Source organism: Chrysemys picta, chromosome 11 (assembly GCF_011386835.1).
Source record: "Chrysemys picta bellii isolate R12L10 chromosome 11, ASM1138683v2, whole genome shotgun sequence".
Lineage (NCBI taxonomy): Eukaryota > Metazoa > Chordata > Testudines > Emydidae > Chrysemys > Chrysemys picta.
Window position 1 is genome coordinate 72082010 of NC_088801.1, and position 17112 is coordinate 72099121.

At 58.9% G+C, this 17112-nt stretch overlaps 1 protein-coding gene and 1 long non-coding RNA gene across 2 annotated transcripts; both read right to left on the bottom strand.

Annotated features, from left to right (window-relative positions):
- Positions 1–1309: 1309 nt before the first annotated feature.
- LOC135974253 (erythroid membrane-associated protein-like) lies at positions 1310–8904 on the bottom strand. The gene is made up of 6 exons (XM_065561278.1): positions 8838–8904; positions 8646–8666; positions 8439–8459; positions 8309–8335; positions 1734–1925; positions 1310–1690 (listed from the first exon to the last, which is right to left on the bottom strand). Exons 1-6 carry the CDS (start codon positions 8902–8904, stop codon positions 1380–1382), a joined length of 639 nt encoding a protein of 212 aa, XP_065417350.1. The 3' UTR covers positions 1310–1379.
- Positions 8905–11486: 2582 nt separating this feature from the next.
- LOC135974190 (uncharacterized) lies at positions 11487–15258 on the bottom strand. Its single transcript, XR_010591408.1, has 3 exons — positions 15053–15258; positions 11614–11646; positions 11487–11519 (listed from the first exon to the last, which is right to left on the bottom strand). It is a non-coding gene; the product is annotated as an uncharacterized LOC135974190 (long non-coding RNA).
- Between the last annotated feature and the right edge of the window lie 1854 nt (positions 15259–17112).

Below are 17112 nucleotides of genomic sequence, written 5' to 3' on the forward strand. Positions count from 1 at the left end.
CAGTCACCGAATTCCCTTCCCCACCCCCGCCACACACACACACACACACACACACACGCACGCAGAGCGGCCCGTACAGCAGGGCCCCGGCGCTCTCACTCCTGCCCCCTGGGACCGTTTCACTCCCCTCCGTGGGCAGAGACTCCCCCAGGGCAGGAAATGCCAGGACTTTCCTGTCGCTCACTGGCCCTGTCGCACTCACTGGGCTCCTCTTCCCCCCTCTGTCATTTCTGCCAGGGGCTCTTCCTCCTTGGGGCCTCTCTCCCCTCCCTCTTCTTGCATCCCCCCCCCCCCCATCTTCCTCCGGTGATCTGGGCTCTTCCCTTCCTGACCCTCAGCATCCACCCAACATTGCACCCACCCATCCACACCCCAGCCCCCACAGCCCAGCAGGCGGCTTCCCCCTTCTCTTCCCCTCTCGCCTCCCCCAGCTCACAGGCCTGGGGCTGGGAACTGAGAGGGGACGGGGCGGGGGGTTAGACAGGAGATGCCCTTTAGATAGGGTTACCATATGTCCGGTTTTTCCCGGACATGTCCGGCTTTTCGGCAATCAAACCCCCGTCCGGGGGGAATTGCCAAAAAGCCGAACACGTCCGGGAAAATGCCGGCCAGGCACTTCCCCTCCCGGGCTCCGGCGGCACAGGGTCCGGAGGCATAGGGGCTGCCCAAAGCCGGTAGCGCTCAGGCAGCTCGGCTCTTAAACAGAGCCGAAGAGTCAGGGGAGGAGCAGAGCCTCCGGCCGCGGCGGCTCTGCTCCTCCCCTGACTCTTCGGCTCTGTTTAAGAGCTGAGCGCGACGGGCTTTGGGCAGCCCCCATGCCTCCAGACCCTGCGCCCCCGGCTGGGCGCTTCCCCTCCCGGGCTCCAGCTGCGCTGGGGAAGCGCCGGCCGGGGGCGCAGGGTCTGGGGGCTGCCCGGCAAACCGTGAAGCCGGTAGCACTTGGGCAGCCCTTTCCGCGTGGCTGGGAGTGGGAGGGAGGAGGGGGCGGGGTTGGGGCGGGGAAGGGGCGGGGTTGGGGCGGGGCGGGGGTGGGAAATGGGCGGGCCAGGGCCCGTGGAGTGTCCTCTTTTTTTATTTGTTAAATATGGTAACCCTACTTTAGACCATCCCCCGGGAACAGGCCTGGGGGCTGGTCAGCGCTGGGAGGGGCCAGTCTCTGCCGCGGGGTCACTGTCAGGGACACAGATTCCCTCCAGGGTTGCCTACTTTCTGACCAAACGAAACTGAACCCCCTTCTCTGAGGTCCTGCCCCGCTCACTCCACCCCCCTCCCTTCGTCGCTTGCTCTCCCCCACCCTCACTCACTCGCTCATTTTCACCGGGCTGGGGAGGGTCCCTTTTCAACCGGGTGTATGGTTCCAAACCGGACACCTGGCCACCCTAATTCCCTCTGGCCTGAGCTGAGACCGGGCAGATTATCAGGGGAGCCGCGTTTGTATTCCCAGCACTGAGCCTAGGATAGAAATAAGGACGGAGCGTCCCGGAGAAGGAGTCAGTGAAAGTGAAGAGATGGGACCTGTCAGTCACATTGTAAAATGAGACCTCGCCCCCCTCATAGTCAAGGAAAACCCCCACCCGGCTGGGCCTGACGCTCATGGGAAGAAGGGTCGGGGGGGCGGTACAGGCCTTGTATTCCCCAACCCTCAGCCGCACAGTGTCCATTCCCAGGTGTGAGTGTGACCTGCCCTTTCCTGCTCACAGATTCCCCACAAACCCCCAGAGCCTATCTCGTCTTGTCTCCCACCTCCACCTCCCAGTAACGCCGCCTGCCCACAAACCACTCAGCGCCCAGGACAATGGGACACGTATTAAATCTCTCAGGGTTGTTGGGCAGATCCTGGCGTGTGTCTCCGTATCTCACACGTTTCCGATCCTCAGACAGGACAAGGTGGGGATTCGCCGTGTTGGGATCCAGAGTCACGTCCACTGGGGAGAGAGTCACAGAGTCAGTGCTGGGGGCAGGGGCCGGTCACTGGGATCAAAGGGAAATGAACCTATGTCCCCGTTAATCGCTGTGCGGGGGGGAGGGGGGAAAGGTGTCAGTGGGGTGGGGAAAGGGGAGGGCAGCAGGGGGGGGGACAAAGGGATGTTAGAGAGGAAAGGGGTGGGGCAAAGGGAGGCACGGGGAGGGGCAGGCACAAGGGCAAGGGGGGGACACGGGAAGAGGGGCACCAGGAGGACGGGATGGGGGAAGGGAAGAGCAGGTTGCAGGGGGTGGGGGGAGGGGTGGGTGCCAGGGCAGAAGACAGGGGCAGACCCCAGGGGCACAGGGAAGCCAGGAAAGGGGGGACACCAGGGGCACTATAGGGGTGTGAGGGAACAGGGGGAGCTCCAATGGGGCAGGCACTGGGAAGGCAGGGGGGTACTAGGAGGGGCTGGCACCAGGGAAAAGGAGGGGCAGGGGAAGGCTCAGGTGACAAGGAGAGGGAGAGGGGTGAGGGGCAGGGCAGGTGCCAGAGGGCCATAGGGGGCGAGGGATGGGGCAGACCCGAGGGGGCAGCAGGGGAGCGAGAGAAGGGGCAGTCATCAAGGGGGAGAGGGGCATGAGGGGTGGGTGCCAGGAGTATGGGGGGGCGGGACTGTCACCAGAAGGGATGTAGGGGCTGAGCAGTGGGGCAGATGCAAGGAAAGGAGAATGGAGAGGGGCGGGCACCAGGGGGCAGAGTGGGGGCAAGGGAACAGGTGCACACAGGGGGGTAGAAAGTGGGGTGTGGAGAAGGGCAGGCCCTAGGAGGCACCAGGGGGACAGAGGGAGGATGAGGGGATGGGCAGGACCCAGAGGTTAAGAGAGGGGGAGAGGAGGGGTGGGCACCTGTGGGGCAGAGATGGGGTATGGGGAAGGGCTTACACCAGGATGCCCAAAGTGAGGCAAGGGAAGAGACGGCACCAGGAAGGCAGAGGGGGCAATGGTAGAGATGGGCCTCAGGGAGGCAGAGGAGGAGTGAAGGGAGGGGCTGGCACCAGGACACTGGAGGGGGGTGAGGGGTGCAGGTATCAGGGAGGCAGAGGGGGCGACAGGACGGATGGGGGAGAAATAAGGGGAAGGTGGCGGGCGGGTGTACAAAGGAAGGGACAGGCATCAAGTGGGGGAAAGGGAAGGGGCTTGTGCCAGAGGGTGAGGGGGGAATGGGGCTGGGGCAGGCATTGGCAGGACAGAGTGGGGGAGAGGTGGGCACTGGGAGGCAGGGGTGTGGCATGGGATGGGTTGGGCACCAGGGCAAATGAAGGGTGAGGGAAGGGTGGTCATCAGTGGGTGGGAGGGCAAGGGAAGGTGTGTGTGACATGGGGCTAGAGGGGCATGAGGGGAGGGGTGAAATCCAGGGGGCAGAGGGGAGCGAGCAGATGGATGGGCAGGGGGCAGGCGCTGGGGGACAGTGGTGCGGCGTGGAGTGGGGTTGGCACTGTGGCCAACAAGGGGCAAGAAGAGGCATTGGGTGTAGAGGAGGGGGCAAGAGAAGAGGTGGGTGCCAGAGGGGCAGGGGGAGGGGCAGGTGCTGGGGGCAGAAGGGGAAAGGACGGGGCAGGCAAAGGGAGGGAAGGGGGTGGAGTGGGTGCTAGGAGCAGGATGGTGTGAGGGCAGGGCAGGCACCAGGAAGGCAGGGAATGGGGGAACTCATGGGTGATGGGGGCAGAGGATGGGGGGGGACCAGGGTGGAAGGGGGGGGAGGGGAGCGGTAGGTGCCGGGGGCAGTGGCAGTGAGGGAAGAGGCAGGCACCAGGAGGGTGCAGGGGGAAAGGGCAGGTGACAGGGGGATTGAGGGGGGTGAGCAGAGGGGCAAACACAAGAAGGGCTGGGGGGGGGAGGGGTGGGCACCAGGGGGCAGAGAGGGGCAAGGAGAGAAGCAGGGCAGATGGGTAGAGGGAGGTGTTAGGAAAGGGGTTGGGAAGGGGCAGGAGCCAGAGGGTCGGAGTGGGGGCTAGAGGAGGGGTGCGCACAGGGGGGCAAGGGAAGGGGCGGGTGCCGGGGGGCAGAGTGGGGCTAGAGGAGGCGTGGGCACAGGAGGGCGAGGGAAGGGACGGAGGCCGGGGGGCAGAGTGGGGCTAGAGGAGGGGTGGGCACAGGGGGGGTCCCATGGGAGCAGACAGGGGGTGAAGGGAAGGGGTGGGGCAAAGTGGAGCCAGGGAGGACAGAAGCAGGGGCCAGGTGGGCACAGAGGCTGAGGGAAGGGAAGGAAGGGGCAGGAGCTGGGGCCAGAGGGCGATGAGGAGATTGCCAGGTGCCAGGGGGCAGAGAGGGGGAAAGGGGGCCGGCCTGCATCTCTGTTGCTTTGGGGCCGTGTGTGGTTGGTTTGTTGCTAAGAGCAGGTCGGTGCCATCCCCACACACACTGGCCGGGCAGCCCTGCCCCAGGGGTGGAGCTGGGACTCTCCATGCCAGCCGGCCCCACCTTCCAGCCAGGCAAACCCCACAGCCGGCCCCTCCCCTCGTCCAGGCCAGTCCCTCCCCCAGGCCAGGGGAAGTGGATCTGGGCTGGGCTCCTGGGTGAGGCAGGACAGTGGGGGGATGGGCAGGGGGGATGCTTGGAGGTGTAACTGGGTAATGGAGGGAACAGGGGTCATTACTAATGGGGCTGGGGCAGTGGGGAGGGAGGGGGCATTTCCCCACTTCCTGCCCCCACCCTCTGGGAGAAGCTGCCCCGGGGGCCAGTCACAGTTCACACCCGCGCAGCGTGTCTGCACTAGGGGTTTGCACTGGGGCACCGACATACCTGAGACACTGCGGTGCCAGGGGCTGTCACCCCTCCCTGGGGTTATGGGTCAGTCATTACTGGGCAGGGGAGCTGGGCTCTGGGCTCCCAAGTGGGGCCCGACCCACTGGGCTGCAGAGTCCTTCTCACTCCCACGCTCTGGCCCAGGGCCCACAGCCATGTTTAGACACTGGTGGGGGTTTCAGCAGGAGAGATTGAGGGACCCCACGTCAGACACCTGGAGCCCAGCGGTTCCAGCCCTCACCGGGGGTGGTGGGGAGACCCACCTTCCTATTCCTGCCCCACATCACACAGGGGGATTGGACCAGGGGCTCCCAGCTGAGGGCCCAGCCACTGGGCTAAAGGCTAGAAGGGAAGTGGCGGCACCTTCTGTTCATTGAAACCATTCAGGAAATTCAACATGGATTTGGGAATAGTTTCTGTCGACCCAAAATACAATTTTTCTGCAAAAAAACTATTTGCACCCAAATTTCCCCCAGCTCCACTGCAAACCTGTCTGAGCAATTTAGGTGCCAAAAATCCCAGGGACTTGCAGTGACGATTGTCAACATCCCCAGCGACGCACAGTGACAGGCAGGCCGGGCTCAGGACATCAGCTATGAAACACTCCAGAACTGCCGTTAAATTTGCCCTTGGTAGGAAAATTCCCCCCCACACCTCCCCCCGATCTCACCCCACAAATCAGGCTGCAAATGGAGACGGCTCCAGCCTGAACTCTCTGCCCAGAGCGATTTGTCCCGTGGACTCTGCGAGCGGCACAGACCCTCTGCGGATAATGGTCACAGAGAACGTCTCAGAGCCCCAGGGGCTCAGGTGTCTCCATCTAACGACTGCACCAGCCACCACCTCGCTCTCATTAACCAGCCCTGGGTCAGACACTAGGAACTTTCACCCCCAGACTCTGGAGTCACTTTGGGTTCGTTTACACAGCCCGCGGCAGCGAGTCCCAGAGCCGGGGGGACAGGGCTTGCGGGCTCCCTCTCTGGCACTGAAAATAGCCATGTAGACGTTCGGGCTCAGGCTGGAGCTCGGGCTCTGAAGCCCAGGGTGGAGCCGGGTCTGCCCCTCCAAGCGCATGCGGGGACATTGTCTGTATCCACGTCCCCTTCTCCCCATTCCTGGGACGGGGAACAGCAGCCCCAGGGCCCTTCCCTTCACCCCAGGGCAGAGGAGCGAGAGCCCTCGGCCTCCTGGGCAGTGGGGCCTCCAGCACCGATTCCTGCGTGAGTGTGAAAGTGTCTCTGCCCGGAGAGCGCTGCGCACCCGGCAAATACCCAGATGTGCCCCTGGGACCAGCGGCTGGGACTTGTACTCACCCCCTCCCACCCAAGAGGAACAGGAGTCGTGGGGCAGCGTCAGTGAGTTCAGAGCTGGGGGTACGAATGGGGGTTACACCCGGCTGCTGGAGCTCTGCGTATCGAGGGTACGAGGATGTCACAGCGGCCGTGTGAGCCCCGCACCCTCCTGCCGACGTGGCTCAGCCCTGACCCCTGCTGGAACCTCTCCCTGGGGAGGAACCGTCCCTGCGGCCTGGTCAGGCCTGGGCCTCCCTGCGGAGATGGCCGGGGAAGCTGCCGTTAATGTAGGGTTACCATATTTCAACAATCAAAAAAGAGGACGGGAGGAGCCCCGCCCCCGCCCTAGCCCCGCCCCCGCCCTGTCCTAGCCCCGCCCCTGCCCCTTCCACTCCCTCCCACTTCCTGCCCCCTCAGAACCCCCAACCCTCCCCCCCACTCCTTGTCCCCTGACTGCCCCCCAGGACTCCACCCCCTCCCTAAGCCTCCCTGCCTCTTGTCCCCTGACTGCCTCCTCCTGAGACCTTCCCCACATCCTAACTGGCCCCCTAGGACCCTACCCCCTACCTGTCTCCTGACTGCCCCAACCCTTAGCCACCCCCCCACCCCCTGACAGCCCCCCCCAGAACTCCTGACCCATCTAAACCCCTCTGCTCCCTTATCCACCCTCCCCCAGAAAGCCCGCCCCGAACTCCCGATCCCCCCCCCGCTCCTTGTCCCCTGACTGCCCCCTCCTGGGACCCCTGCTCCTAACTGCCCTCCAGAACCCCACCCCCTACCTAAGCCTCCCTGTTTCTTGTCCCCTAACTGCCCCCTCCTGAGACCCCCCCCACCTGTACCCTGACTGCCCAAAACCTTACACCCCCAACCCCCAGACAGCCCCCCCGAACTCCTGACCCATCCAACCCTCCCCCCTGCTCCCTGTCTCTTGACTACCCCCCCCCCCCAGAACCTCCCTGCCGCTTCTCTGGCCCCCGGCCCCCTTACTGTGCTGCAGAACGGCGCGCTCGACAGCGGGGGAGGGCAGCATGGTCGGAGCTCCAGACAGCCTGAGGCCGAGGCCGGCCGGCGATCTGTGAATGCAGGGAGGGAGGGGGAGGGGGAGGGGGAGGAGGGGAGTGGTGTCAAGTTTCAGGAGAGAGGAGGGGGGAAGCGCAGGAAGGGCTCTGGCTCTGGCTGTCGGAGCCCCGGCTGGTCTGTAAGCCGCGCGCACGCTCTGCATGGGGGGGGGGGGGGGAGGAGGGGAAGTCCGGACATTGACAAATTCCCCCCGGACGCTATTTTTAACCCGAAAAAGCCGGACATGTCCGGGGGAATCCGGACGAATGGTAACCCTAGTTAATGTGAGTGATGATGTGAGCTCCTGTGAGCCTGGGCTGGGATCAGTGACTGGGGAGTGAACGGCCCCAGCTCCCCTCACTGCCCCCCTGAGCCAGCTGGTCCCCTGCCCCCGCAGTGACCATGGCCCTCAGCCTCCCCACTGTTACTGAGCTCTGTGGACAGGACCCCCTAACAGTTCCCATGTAACGGGCCTGGGCGCCCCCTCCCTGCCCGCTCTGTGCGGTAGGATACCACAGCGCTCATCGACCCCCAGGCTACTGGTGCCGCAAGGTGTGTGCAGGTCCCTGGGCTCACTGACCCCTGCTGGAGCTGCCCCGTCTCCCCGCCTGCACCAGGGCACACAGGGCCAGGCAGAAGGCTGGGTGCAAATGACGAGCAGAGTGCAGCCACTGCTGAGAGGCAGAAACGCTGCCGCGGAGGCAGATTTACTTGTCCGTGAGCATCACAATCTGGTTCTAAAAACACCTGCCCCTGCAGTGGGGCCAGGGCCTGCCTCACCCCAGAGCCATGGAGACACCGAACAGCTCTTAGCCCTTCCTGTTATTACAGATGGGAATTACAGCTTTCAGACCTTATGACATGCAACCCCTGCTGTTGGGAGGGGAGATCTGAGCAGTTTAAGGCCTATTAAAGTTAGATGAGATAATGTCTGTGAGGCACGATCCAGGTACCACCCTGGGAAGGTGAAGCACAAGGGAAATAGTCTCTCGTTATTCAGCACTTCTCCAAAGAAAAGGAGCAGGGGGTTCCCGGGGGCGGTGGGGTTGTGACAGATCACATTTCACAGCACAGTTAGCCTGACAATATGCAGGTTTCTCCCAACCTGAAATCAAGCCAATAGAGAGAGATGAGAACGCCCCTGAACACAGACTTGCTGAATAGAAAACAATCTCTAACCACGTTTATGATAAGAGAAAAATATATTATCTAAACGGTAACTGTCGATTAGGGAAATGCGCATTTACCTGCGTTTAGTAGGGCGATTCTCCACTCTGCAACCAAACACAGAGAGATGAGACCTCCCCTGCACACAGACACTCCGAACAGGAGACAATTTTGCAGCAAGGTTTATATTAGGAATAAAAGACAACTTACTGAGTTCACCCTGCAGTGTCGCTAAAAGTAAAGCAAAGAGAAACACGTAAACACATGTTAAAAGAAAAAGGAGGCTATTCAGTAAGATCCCACACCACACAAACCAAACTGACTCTTAAGGAACATCTGCCCTGGGGGTCTATGAACCTTGTTGTAAAGTCTGAGATTCCCCCTCCCCTCCCAATGCAATGAACAAAGGGAGCTTACCTTTCTCTGCACGATGTGCCGCTGGAAGTGAACAACAAGAGAGGGGTGTTACAAGGCAGAAGATTTAACTTCAACTGTTGCAAACTCATAGGAGTCAATTTTCTACTGGTAGGAAGTAGAAAAAACACAGGGGTGCTCTGCCGAACTATTCCCACTGCTAGCATTATACTGGGGACACTAGGGTTACCATACGTCCGGATATCCCGGGCATGTCCGGCTTTTTGGGGACCAAGGAGTATGGGGGGAGCACCGTGCCCATGGGGGTCAGGGGCACTAAAATACAAGTTCATCCAGGGCGCCATTTTCCTTGCCCTGTGGTCTGGCCCTGACACACCCGTCTCGTTCCCAGTCCCATCTCCCACACACCCCTACAATAGGGCTTGTGAGGGGGCCCTCAAAGGGCAGCCTGCAGCTGTTTTCTGCACAGCCTGCAGTGGAGGAATCTGCCCCCAGCTGGATCCAGACTCCTGGTGCCCTGTTACTCTGCTCTGGGCCTTTGAATGACATAACGGGGTTGAAGTGGAAGTGAAAAATCTCATGTATTAAATGTATTAAATATGTCCAGCCTTTCTGGGTGTGGAGATGTTGGTGTCATTAGGCATAACCCTAGGTAACTCGGGAGGGTGGAAGACCACGAGTGTCGATGAAGCCTTCCTGCACTAGGCCTAAATGAACCAAACTCTTCCATGTTTAAACTCTAATCAACCTCAAAAGCCAGATGCAGAAATTGGAATGTGTAACAGTTTATCAGGTGCAGCACCGCTCATATCGGTACCAAGCGGTAATAATGAGGCCTGCATACTTCTGGCTGAAAGGCAAAATAACAAATCAAAGAAAAGGGACAAGATAATAATTCAAAAAGAAGTTACTAACAAGCTGAATTTATAGCCGCCAAGATGACTTAACTGCTTAAATGTAATTGCTACTTGCTTCATGTAAACTATTATAAGAGGAAGGGAGGGGGAAGGGGGGGTGAAGGGAAAAGCCTAGCTGCAAAAAGAATAAAAAGGGAAAACTGCTTGTCTCAGTGTGCTTGATCTGAGACGTGCCTGTCTCCTTGCACCGCTTTGAGATCTCAAATAAACTTTGTTTGCTTCTCCACCCTGGTGTGTTCATTGGCGTGAAGCACACCTGGCAACGAACCCCGCTGCTGCTGTCCTCGGGCCCTCTGTGCCGGCAACAGAGGGGACATTGAGCAAGTGACCTGGCTGTGACCAGTGCACCAGCCCAGAGAGATCTGCCTGAGTCTGCAGGCAGCGCTGTTGGCTGCTCACACTCAGCACAGTGGGGCTGGGATGCTGACACTAAAGCCTGGTTGACCATTAAATGGTCACCATTTGCAGTTACCTCTCCGCTGATCATTTCAGCAGAAACACCCAACTCGTGAGCTTCTCCCTCACAGCTAGATAAGGACAGGTACTGGTGAGGGGGGCAGTGGGGTAAGGGAAGATATTGGTGGGGAGGGGGGCGGGGGCAGTGGGGCAGCTACTTGTCATCAAAGGTTGCTGGGGTGAGGAACAGTGAATTCAGGCCCCTCCTTCTTCCATCCAAATACAGTGTGATCTCTGGTCATGCTAAAACAGGGAGGGGAGAGAGAGGGAGATACATTCTCCCTCCTTTCCCCAAGTACCAAATGCCTCCTGGTCCTGGATACCACACGTGTACACACACGTACACACACACACCCACACTGGTCACCGATGGTGAAATCCTGCCGCTTCCCTCTTTACATGGCTGTGGAAGGGGGGATCCCATGTGAGGGATCCTGTGAGACAGTGTTTAACAATCCCCAGCAATGACCCTGGCCCGGCCGGGCTAGGACTACTCAGGTCTGGGCTCAGGGTTCTAGGTCTGTAATTTCCATGGGGTTTCTTAGGACAAATGGCCCCTCCCCCTTCAGAGCCCGTCTGGGTCAGCGCGAGCAGCCCTGAGCTCACTGCTGGGGCTCTGGTGCTGTTACGGAGACATTCCCCCTCACCCGTTCAAACACTAGCACCTTCTTTGTAATTGTTCCACCCCACGGGTGTTTTGCACTTTCTCCAGCACACACATTTACTCTCCCTCTCCCCTCCCTCCCCATCGGAATCATTTCTGTGCAAATCCCTTCCCACCACAATGCCAGCTGAAATGGGGGGGGGGGGGGGCTCTGCTCATTTCCCACCCATCACCACTCCCCATTACTCTGCAGAGTCCCTGCTGCAGCCCACGCAGCTCCCGTAGCCGAAGCCGGAGCCATCTCTTCCCACTGGCCCTCCAGGCAGAGCCATGTCCCCAGGGTGAGGGAGGGAATCCCTGTCCTGTGACGATCTTTGCACTGAGTCCCAGCCTCCCTCTGGCTTCATTCCAAATGTCCCCCAGCCAGGGCCGGCTCCAGGCACCAGGCACCTAAGCACATGCTTGGGGCGGCACCTGGTAAGGGGCGGCGGGGGGAGCGCAGCGTGGCATTCCGCGGGGGGGGGGGCGCTGCGGCGGCGCAGCGCTGGGGGGGGCGGGCTCCGGTTGCGCGGGGCTCGGCGAGGGGGCGGCGCGGGCGCGGCGCTGGAGGGGAGTTCTGGCGACGCTCGGCAGAGGGCAGGGGTGGGCTCCGGTGGCGCGGTGCTCGGGGGGCGGGGCGGCGCGGGGCTCAGCGCTCGGGGGGGGTTCCGGCGCTCGGCGGGGGGGCGGCGCGGCGCTCGGTGGGGGGGCTCGGGGGCGGCGCTTTTTTTTTGCTGATTGGGGCAGCAAAAAAGCTAGAGCCGGCCCTGCCCCCAGCCTGGCAATCTCTAGTTGACTGATCCACCACATTTTGGGGAAACATTCTCATATAAACATTATCCCACCCCATTGGCCCCACACACTGACCTTGCTCACTTTCCAGTGCAGATCGCAGAGTCTCTGGGGGAGAAAAGGGGGAAAGATGAGATTTCACACTGTTGTGTTTATGGGAACAACCCGAATGTCAGTTAAAGTAACTGGCCCAGTCACTGACCTTTCTCGCTCTCCAGTGCAGATCGCAGCGTCTCTGGGGGGAGAAAAGGGGGAGAACACATGTTAATGGTAAAATTCCTATTGTTTAAGGCAGCTCTGCTGTAGGAGGTCCCTGCACTCCCATCCCAGGCCAACTTCTAATCTTGTGGGACAGTGACACATGGGAACAGCTCCCGCTGGGGCCTGGGTAGATGGGGGTGCCCCAGCTAAGAATGGGGTGGAGCTGGGTGCTCAGGTCAGCAGGAGCCAGGGAGGGGTGTGTGTAGGGTGACCAGATCACCCAAGTCAAATATCGGGACGCGGGGGGGGGGGGGGGGTAAAGGGTGACGTGGGGGGCGGGGCCAAAAAAAAAAAAAAAAAACCCTTCCTCCGCAAGCACTGGAGGGAGGCCCGGGAGACTCAGGGGAAGCGAGACTCAGGGGAAGTGCGGGGCCGGGGTGAGTAAGAGTCCGGCCTGGCCCCGAGCAGGCAGGACTCAGTTGGGTGGTAGGGAGAGGAGGGGGGCGGCCCGCGGGGCCAGGCGGTGGCTGTTCTCCCCCCCGGGCAGCGGGACACGGGAGCAGCCGCTTCTGCAGCTCTCACTGCCGCGGGGACCCTCCTCTCCCTACCACCCAACTGAGTCCTGCCTGCTGGGGACCAGGCCGGACTCTTACTCACCCCGGCCCCGCGCTTCCCCTGAGTCTCCCGGGCCTCCCTCCAGCGCTTGCGGAGGGAGGGGGAATGGTGAGCCCGGGGAAGAGGCGGGGATTCGGGGAGGGAGCCAATCGGGGGAGGAGGGGGCGGAGTCGGAGCGGGGGGGGGGGGCGCGAGCACTTCCCGGCTCCAGGCTCCGGCGCATTTCCTTGTTTGTCCAGTGTCCCGACCGCACGTCGGTCGGGACGCGGGACAAACAAGGAAATATCGGGACAGTCCCGATAAAATCGGGACGTCTGGTCACCCTAGGTGTGTGGATGGGCCCCTCCAGGCATCACCTCTAAGATCAGCTCTGTCCCGCTGGGAGCTCGTCCCTTTGGTGTGTCAGCCCTGGGGTACCAGCACTGCTGGAAATGGAGGTAGCGTCATGTCTGCCAGTCACTGCTGAGCACAGCCTGAGCGAGACCATCTTGTGCCCGGTGTGAGCAGCGTCTCAGACCAGCCGTGCAAGTCCTGAGTGCGTTTGTGTTATTACAGCAGCCTAGCCACACAGCTCACCAGTGCACTCTCCGCAAGGCCCAGGGAACAAGACAGTGACAGTTCATTGTTCTGCCTTTTTAATGCTTGGAAATGAGCCCAACCTAGCTCTCTCTGGGCACACAGACAAATTTTATACACGACTCAAAATGAGTGAATCCCTGTCACCTAAACATGGGCTCAGTTTTGCCAACTCATGATTTGGACATGAGTCTCGTGGTAAAGATCGTTTTCCTTAAAGCCAGGGCCGGCTCCAGGCACCAGCCCACCAAGCTCGTGCTTGGGGCGGCACCTGGAGGGGGCCGGCTGGGCTCGCCGCCCTCCCCCCGGCGCTCTGGCCGCCGGGGAGAGCGGGGCCCCGGCCGGGCTCACCACCCTCCTCCCAGCGCTCTGGCCGCCGGAGAGAGCGGGGCCCCAGCCGGGCTCGCCGCCCTTCCCCCCGGTGCTCTCGCCGCTGGGGAAAGCGGAGCCCCGACCGGCTCGCTGCCCTCCTCCCGGGGCTCCGGCCCCCAGCGGAGCTGCGGTGGGCTTGCCGCCCTCCCCCCCGGCACTCCGGCTGGTCTGGGAGAGCGGCCCTCAGCCGGGCTCGGCGCCCTCCCCTGCCACGCTCTGGGAGGTGCGGGGGTGCGGCGGGAGGGTTTTTTGCCTGGGGCAGCAAAAAAGCCAGACCTGGTCCTGCTTAAAGCCCCAGCTCCTGGAGTCAGGTGGAGATGTGAGAATTTCAGGGTTCCTTCTTAAAGAAAAAGTACATTTCTAGCCCTTGTGGCTGTGGAGAAAGCTTCAAAATGTGACCCCAGTGCACCCTAAAGGCTCAAAAAGCAGAAGGCAAATAAAAAGAACCCCAAAGCTGTTATTCTTACACAATCTCATGATTTCAAAAATCCAGAGATTGGCTTTAGTGAGCCTGACTCATGATTTTTGAACGTTTGGGGTTGGCAGTCCTGTGGACTCAAGCCACATAGAGCCATGGACTGACCCAGTTCACACCTGGTGCTGACAGTGTGTGTAGGTGACAGTTCTAAAGGTGCAGCACCCAGTTCCAGCGTTCACAAGTACACTGCACAGCTCCTCTCTGCCTCTCTGAATTACCTGCTTCCATCCCCACTGGGAAATCATTGTACCAAACATTTCCCCTTCCCAGTCCTTCCAACACTGGGACATTTCTCCATACACTTCACAGCCCTTCAGGCAAGAAACCCTCCGGGTGGGACTTTCACAGCTGCCTTGGGGATTTTAAACAAACCTGAGTATTTAGCCCCTTAAGGCAGCTTTGAAAACCCCAGCTTCCCTATGAAAGTACAGATCAGTGAAGGGCAGTTCTGCCTGTTGTGACTAGAGAAAAACCTACAGCTGAGCACTTATACTACACTAGAGAGTTCACTGCCCTGTTCCTGTAGCAGGATCTCAGGCTGAGCAAAGCTTAGGCCATGTCTACACGGCCACTTCCCAGCGCCGGTGCACTGTCTACACGGCCACTTCCCAGCGCCGGTGCACTGTCTACACGGCCACTTCCCAGCGCTGGTGCACTGTCTACACGGCCACTTCCCAGCGCTGAAACTTTCTCACTCAGGAGTGTGAAAAAACACCCTCCCCCATCCCCCCCGAGCGATGCAAGTTTCTGTGCTGTAAAGTGGCAGTGTAGACAGTGCCCCAGCGCTGGGAGCAGCTACTCCCCTCGTGGGGGTGGGTTTGTTACAGCGCTGGGAGAGCTCTCTCCTAGCGCTGGAGCTGCAACTACTCGGCCACGTTGAAGTGCTGTTGCAGCAGCACTTTAATGTCGGCAGTGAAGACATACATTAGCTATGCTCAGGGTAACCGCTAACATTTCCATTTGCACAACCACTACTTCACCCATCCACAGTTCCTGCTCACCTAGGTGGAGGAATGGGAGGTGGGAGCGGTTCATGCACAGACTGAAGGGCAGAATTGGGCCATAAGTACCCCCAGTCTCGGCTTTGTGTTCTGGTTTTCCTGCAAGCAGCCAAGTTACGTATGTCGGGCTCTCAGCCCCGCTCACTGAGCCCCACATGGGTGTTTCCATCTGAGCCAGGCTGATCCCCATGGAACAGTTCAGAGTCACATTCACCTGGGATCCCTGAGTGAGAGCTGAAGGGGGGGAACCACTTGACACTTCTCAGTTCACATGTGAAGTCATAATTTATCCAGCTCTCCCTTCACCCTCAGCCCGGCTCCCACTGCCTGAAATGCCTCTGAACATTTATCCCTGTATCTCTCTCATCAAGTTCTCCCCACCCCCCTCCTTACTTCACCTTTCGCTCTGTGTTGCCCCCAGAAGCAGTAACTGGCCGGGGCAATGAGAACAGCCAGGAGAGGCACGATCAGATCCAGAGCCTCCCTCCAGCGACTGACCCTCGGGAAAAACAGCTCTGCAAGAGAAAGTGCCATTGAGTTGGGAGCAAACACGCGCAGAACGAAGGCAGGACACAGACAGTGGTGACACCGTGACTAGTTAAAAGACTCTCACAGGGAAATATACAGGGAGATGTGGCTCCTGGGCGCTTTATTATTAAGCCAATGAAACTCCAACCTTTAGCCTGGTTACTGAACATGGTTAATTAATGGGAGGGGGAAAGGGAGAGGACTCTGCTATGCTACACCTACCTCCCACTGGCATAATTTCAAGCATTCCCTAGGCCGGGGTAGTCAGTAGGTGGACTGCGGGACAAATCTAGACTGCTGGAGGCTTTTAAATTGACCCCAAAATCTTTTTATTTCCTTATTATTGTCAATGTTTTATTTTTTTATTTTATTTTCTCGGAGTCTGAACCTTGACCAAGAAATCTGGACCTTGATAAAAAATAATCCATTACCTCTGCCCTAGGCTGCTCTAAGTGGTCCCAGGGCTGCAGGCAGTGCAGACTGGCCTCAGAATCAGAGAGCTGTGACCAGCTGCCTGACACCCCCAACTCCCCTGTGCTCACTGGGGCTCAGCTTCATCGGAGAGTCTGGCCCAAAATACGTTCATGCAGGATTTTAATACAAACAGAAGTTGAGACTGGAGATTCAAAGTAAAAATTCCTCCAGAGTCCTCTTCCCTGGCCCTGGGGCAATGGCTGACTAGAAGGTCCTTTGCTAAGTGATTAGTGGGGTGTATTGAAAACTGTGTAAAAATTACATGCTGACACTTGAAATCCTGAGGGATTTCTTGGTGCTGTTTGCAGGCTAAAGGGCTGTGTAGGAAGCTTGCATCTGGGTCCTCTGCAGTCAGTCTGCAAAAAGCCACCCTAGAGCAGGGCGGGGTGAGTTCTGGTTCTCTGCCTTAGGGAGCAGCCTGCTTTGTCTCTTTCTGTGTTTGGCTGTGGTGTGTTACAGTTCTGGATTCTTAGAAATAAAGCAGGGTGACAGTGCAACCTTTCAGGAAGAGTGTTTATGTTTTGTCGTCAACTCTCGGTGTGTATGCCATGGACACAACAATCAGGTAATACTGCGCATAGCGTAGACTAACCAGCAGTGCAGCACTGTGAGACCTCAGATGAATAGTGCTTTACAAATGCAACATTCTTCTTATTCTAGAGTGATGAAATATCCATTGTGTATTAACCAAGTTATGTGGTAGATAATAGTACATAAAATCTGAACCTTTTTTCCCCCCTAACAATTAAGAAGTTCTTGGGTAAGATTTTGTTTTTCCATACTTTGGGCCTGAACTTCCATTGCTGGTATTTTCAGATGTAATCTAAATAGCGATGCTCAGGCCATATCCAGGGCTCTCTTGTTCTAGTCAGGAAAAATGACTTCATTAGCCAGATATCCATAAATACTCAGCACCCAGCACCTCTCACTGAGAGCAGAGAATTCCCTTCCCCACCCCATTGAGAACTGCGATGGTCACAGCACACAGAGAGCAGTGAGACACAAACAGAAATGCTCTGTCTGGAAGGCTGCAGCGTAACACAACTTTATGTCTTAGAATCCAGAACCTTAACCCACAAGAACCCACAACAGAGAGGGGGGCAGCTCCCTAAGGCAGCGGGCACAACTCACCCCACCTTGCTTTACGTTGGCTTGTCTATGGGAACAGTTAGTGCGCGGCAGGCTGGGGTGTCAATCTACCTTGCACGCACTAGCCTGCTACACACTAACTGGCTGGGTGCACCCTGCTGCTGTACATGGAAAGTTCCCTGGTGCACGTTGCTCTGTTCCTGTTTCAAAGCAGGGTAGATCGAAGCGCACTACGGAATTGTTAGTGCGTGTAGCAGGGTCCACACAGACAGTTAGTGTGCGGCAAGCTAGTGAGAGGCAGATTGACACCCCAGCCTGCTGTGAACTAACAAGCCCTGATTCTGTTCACACACTTTGCTACGGAGAC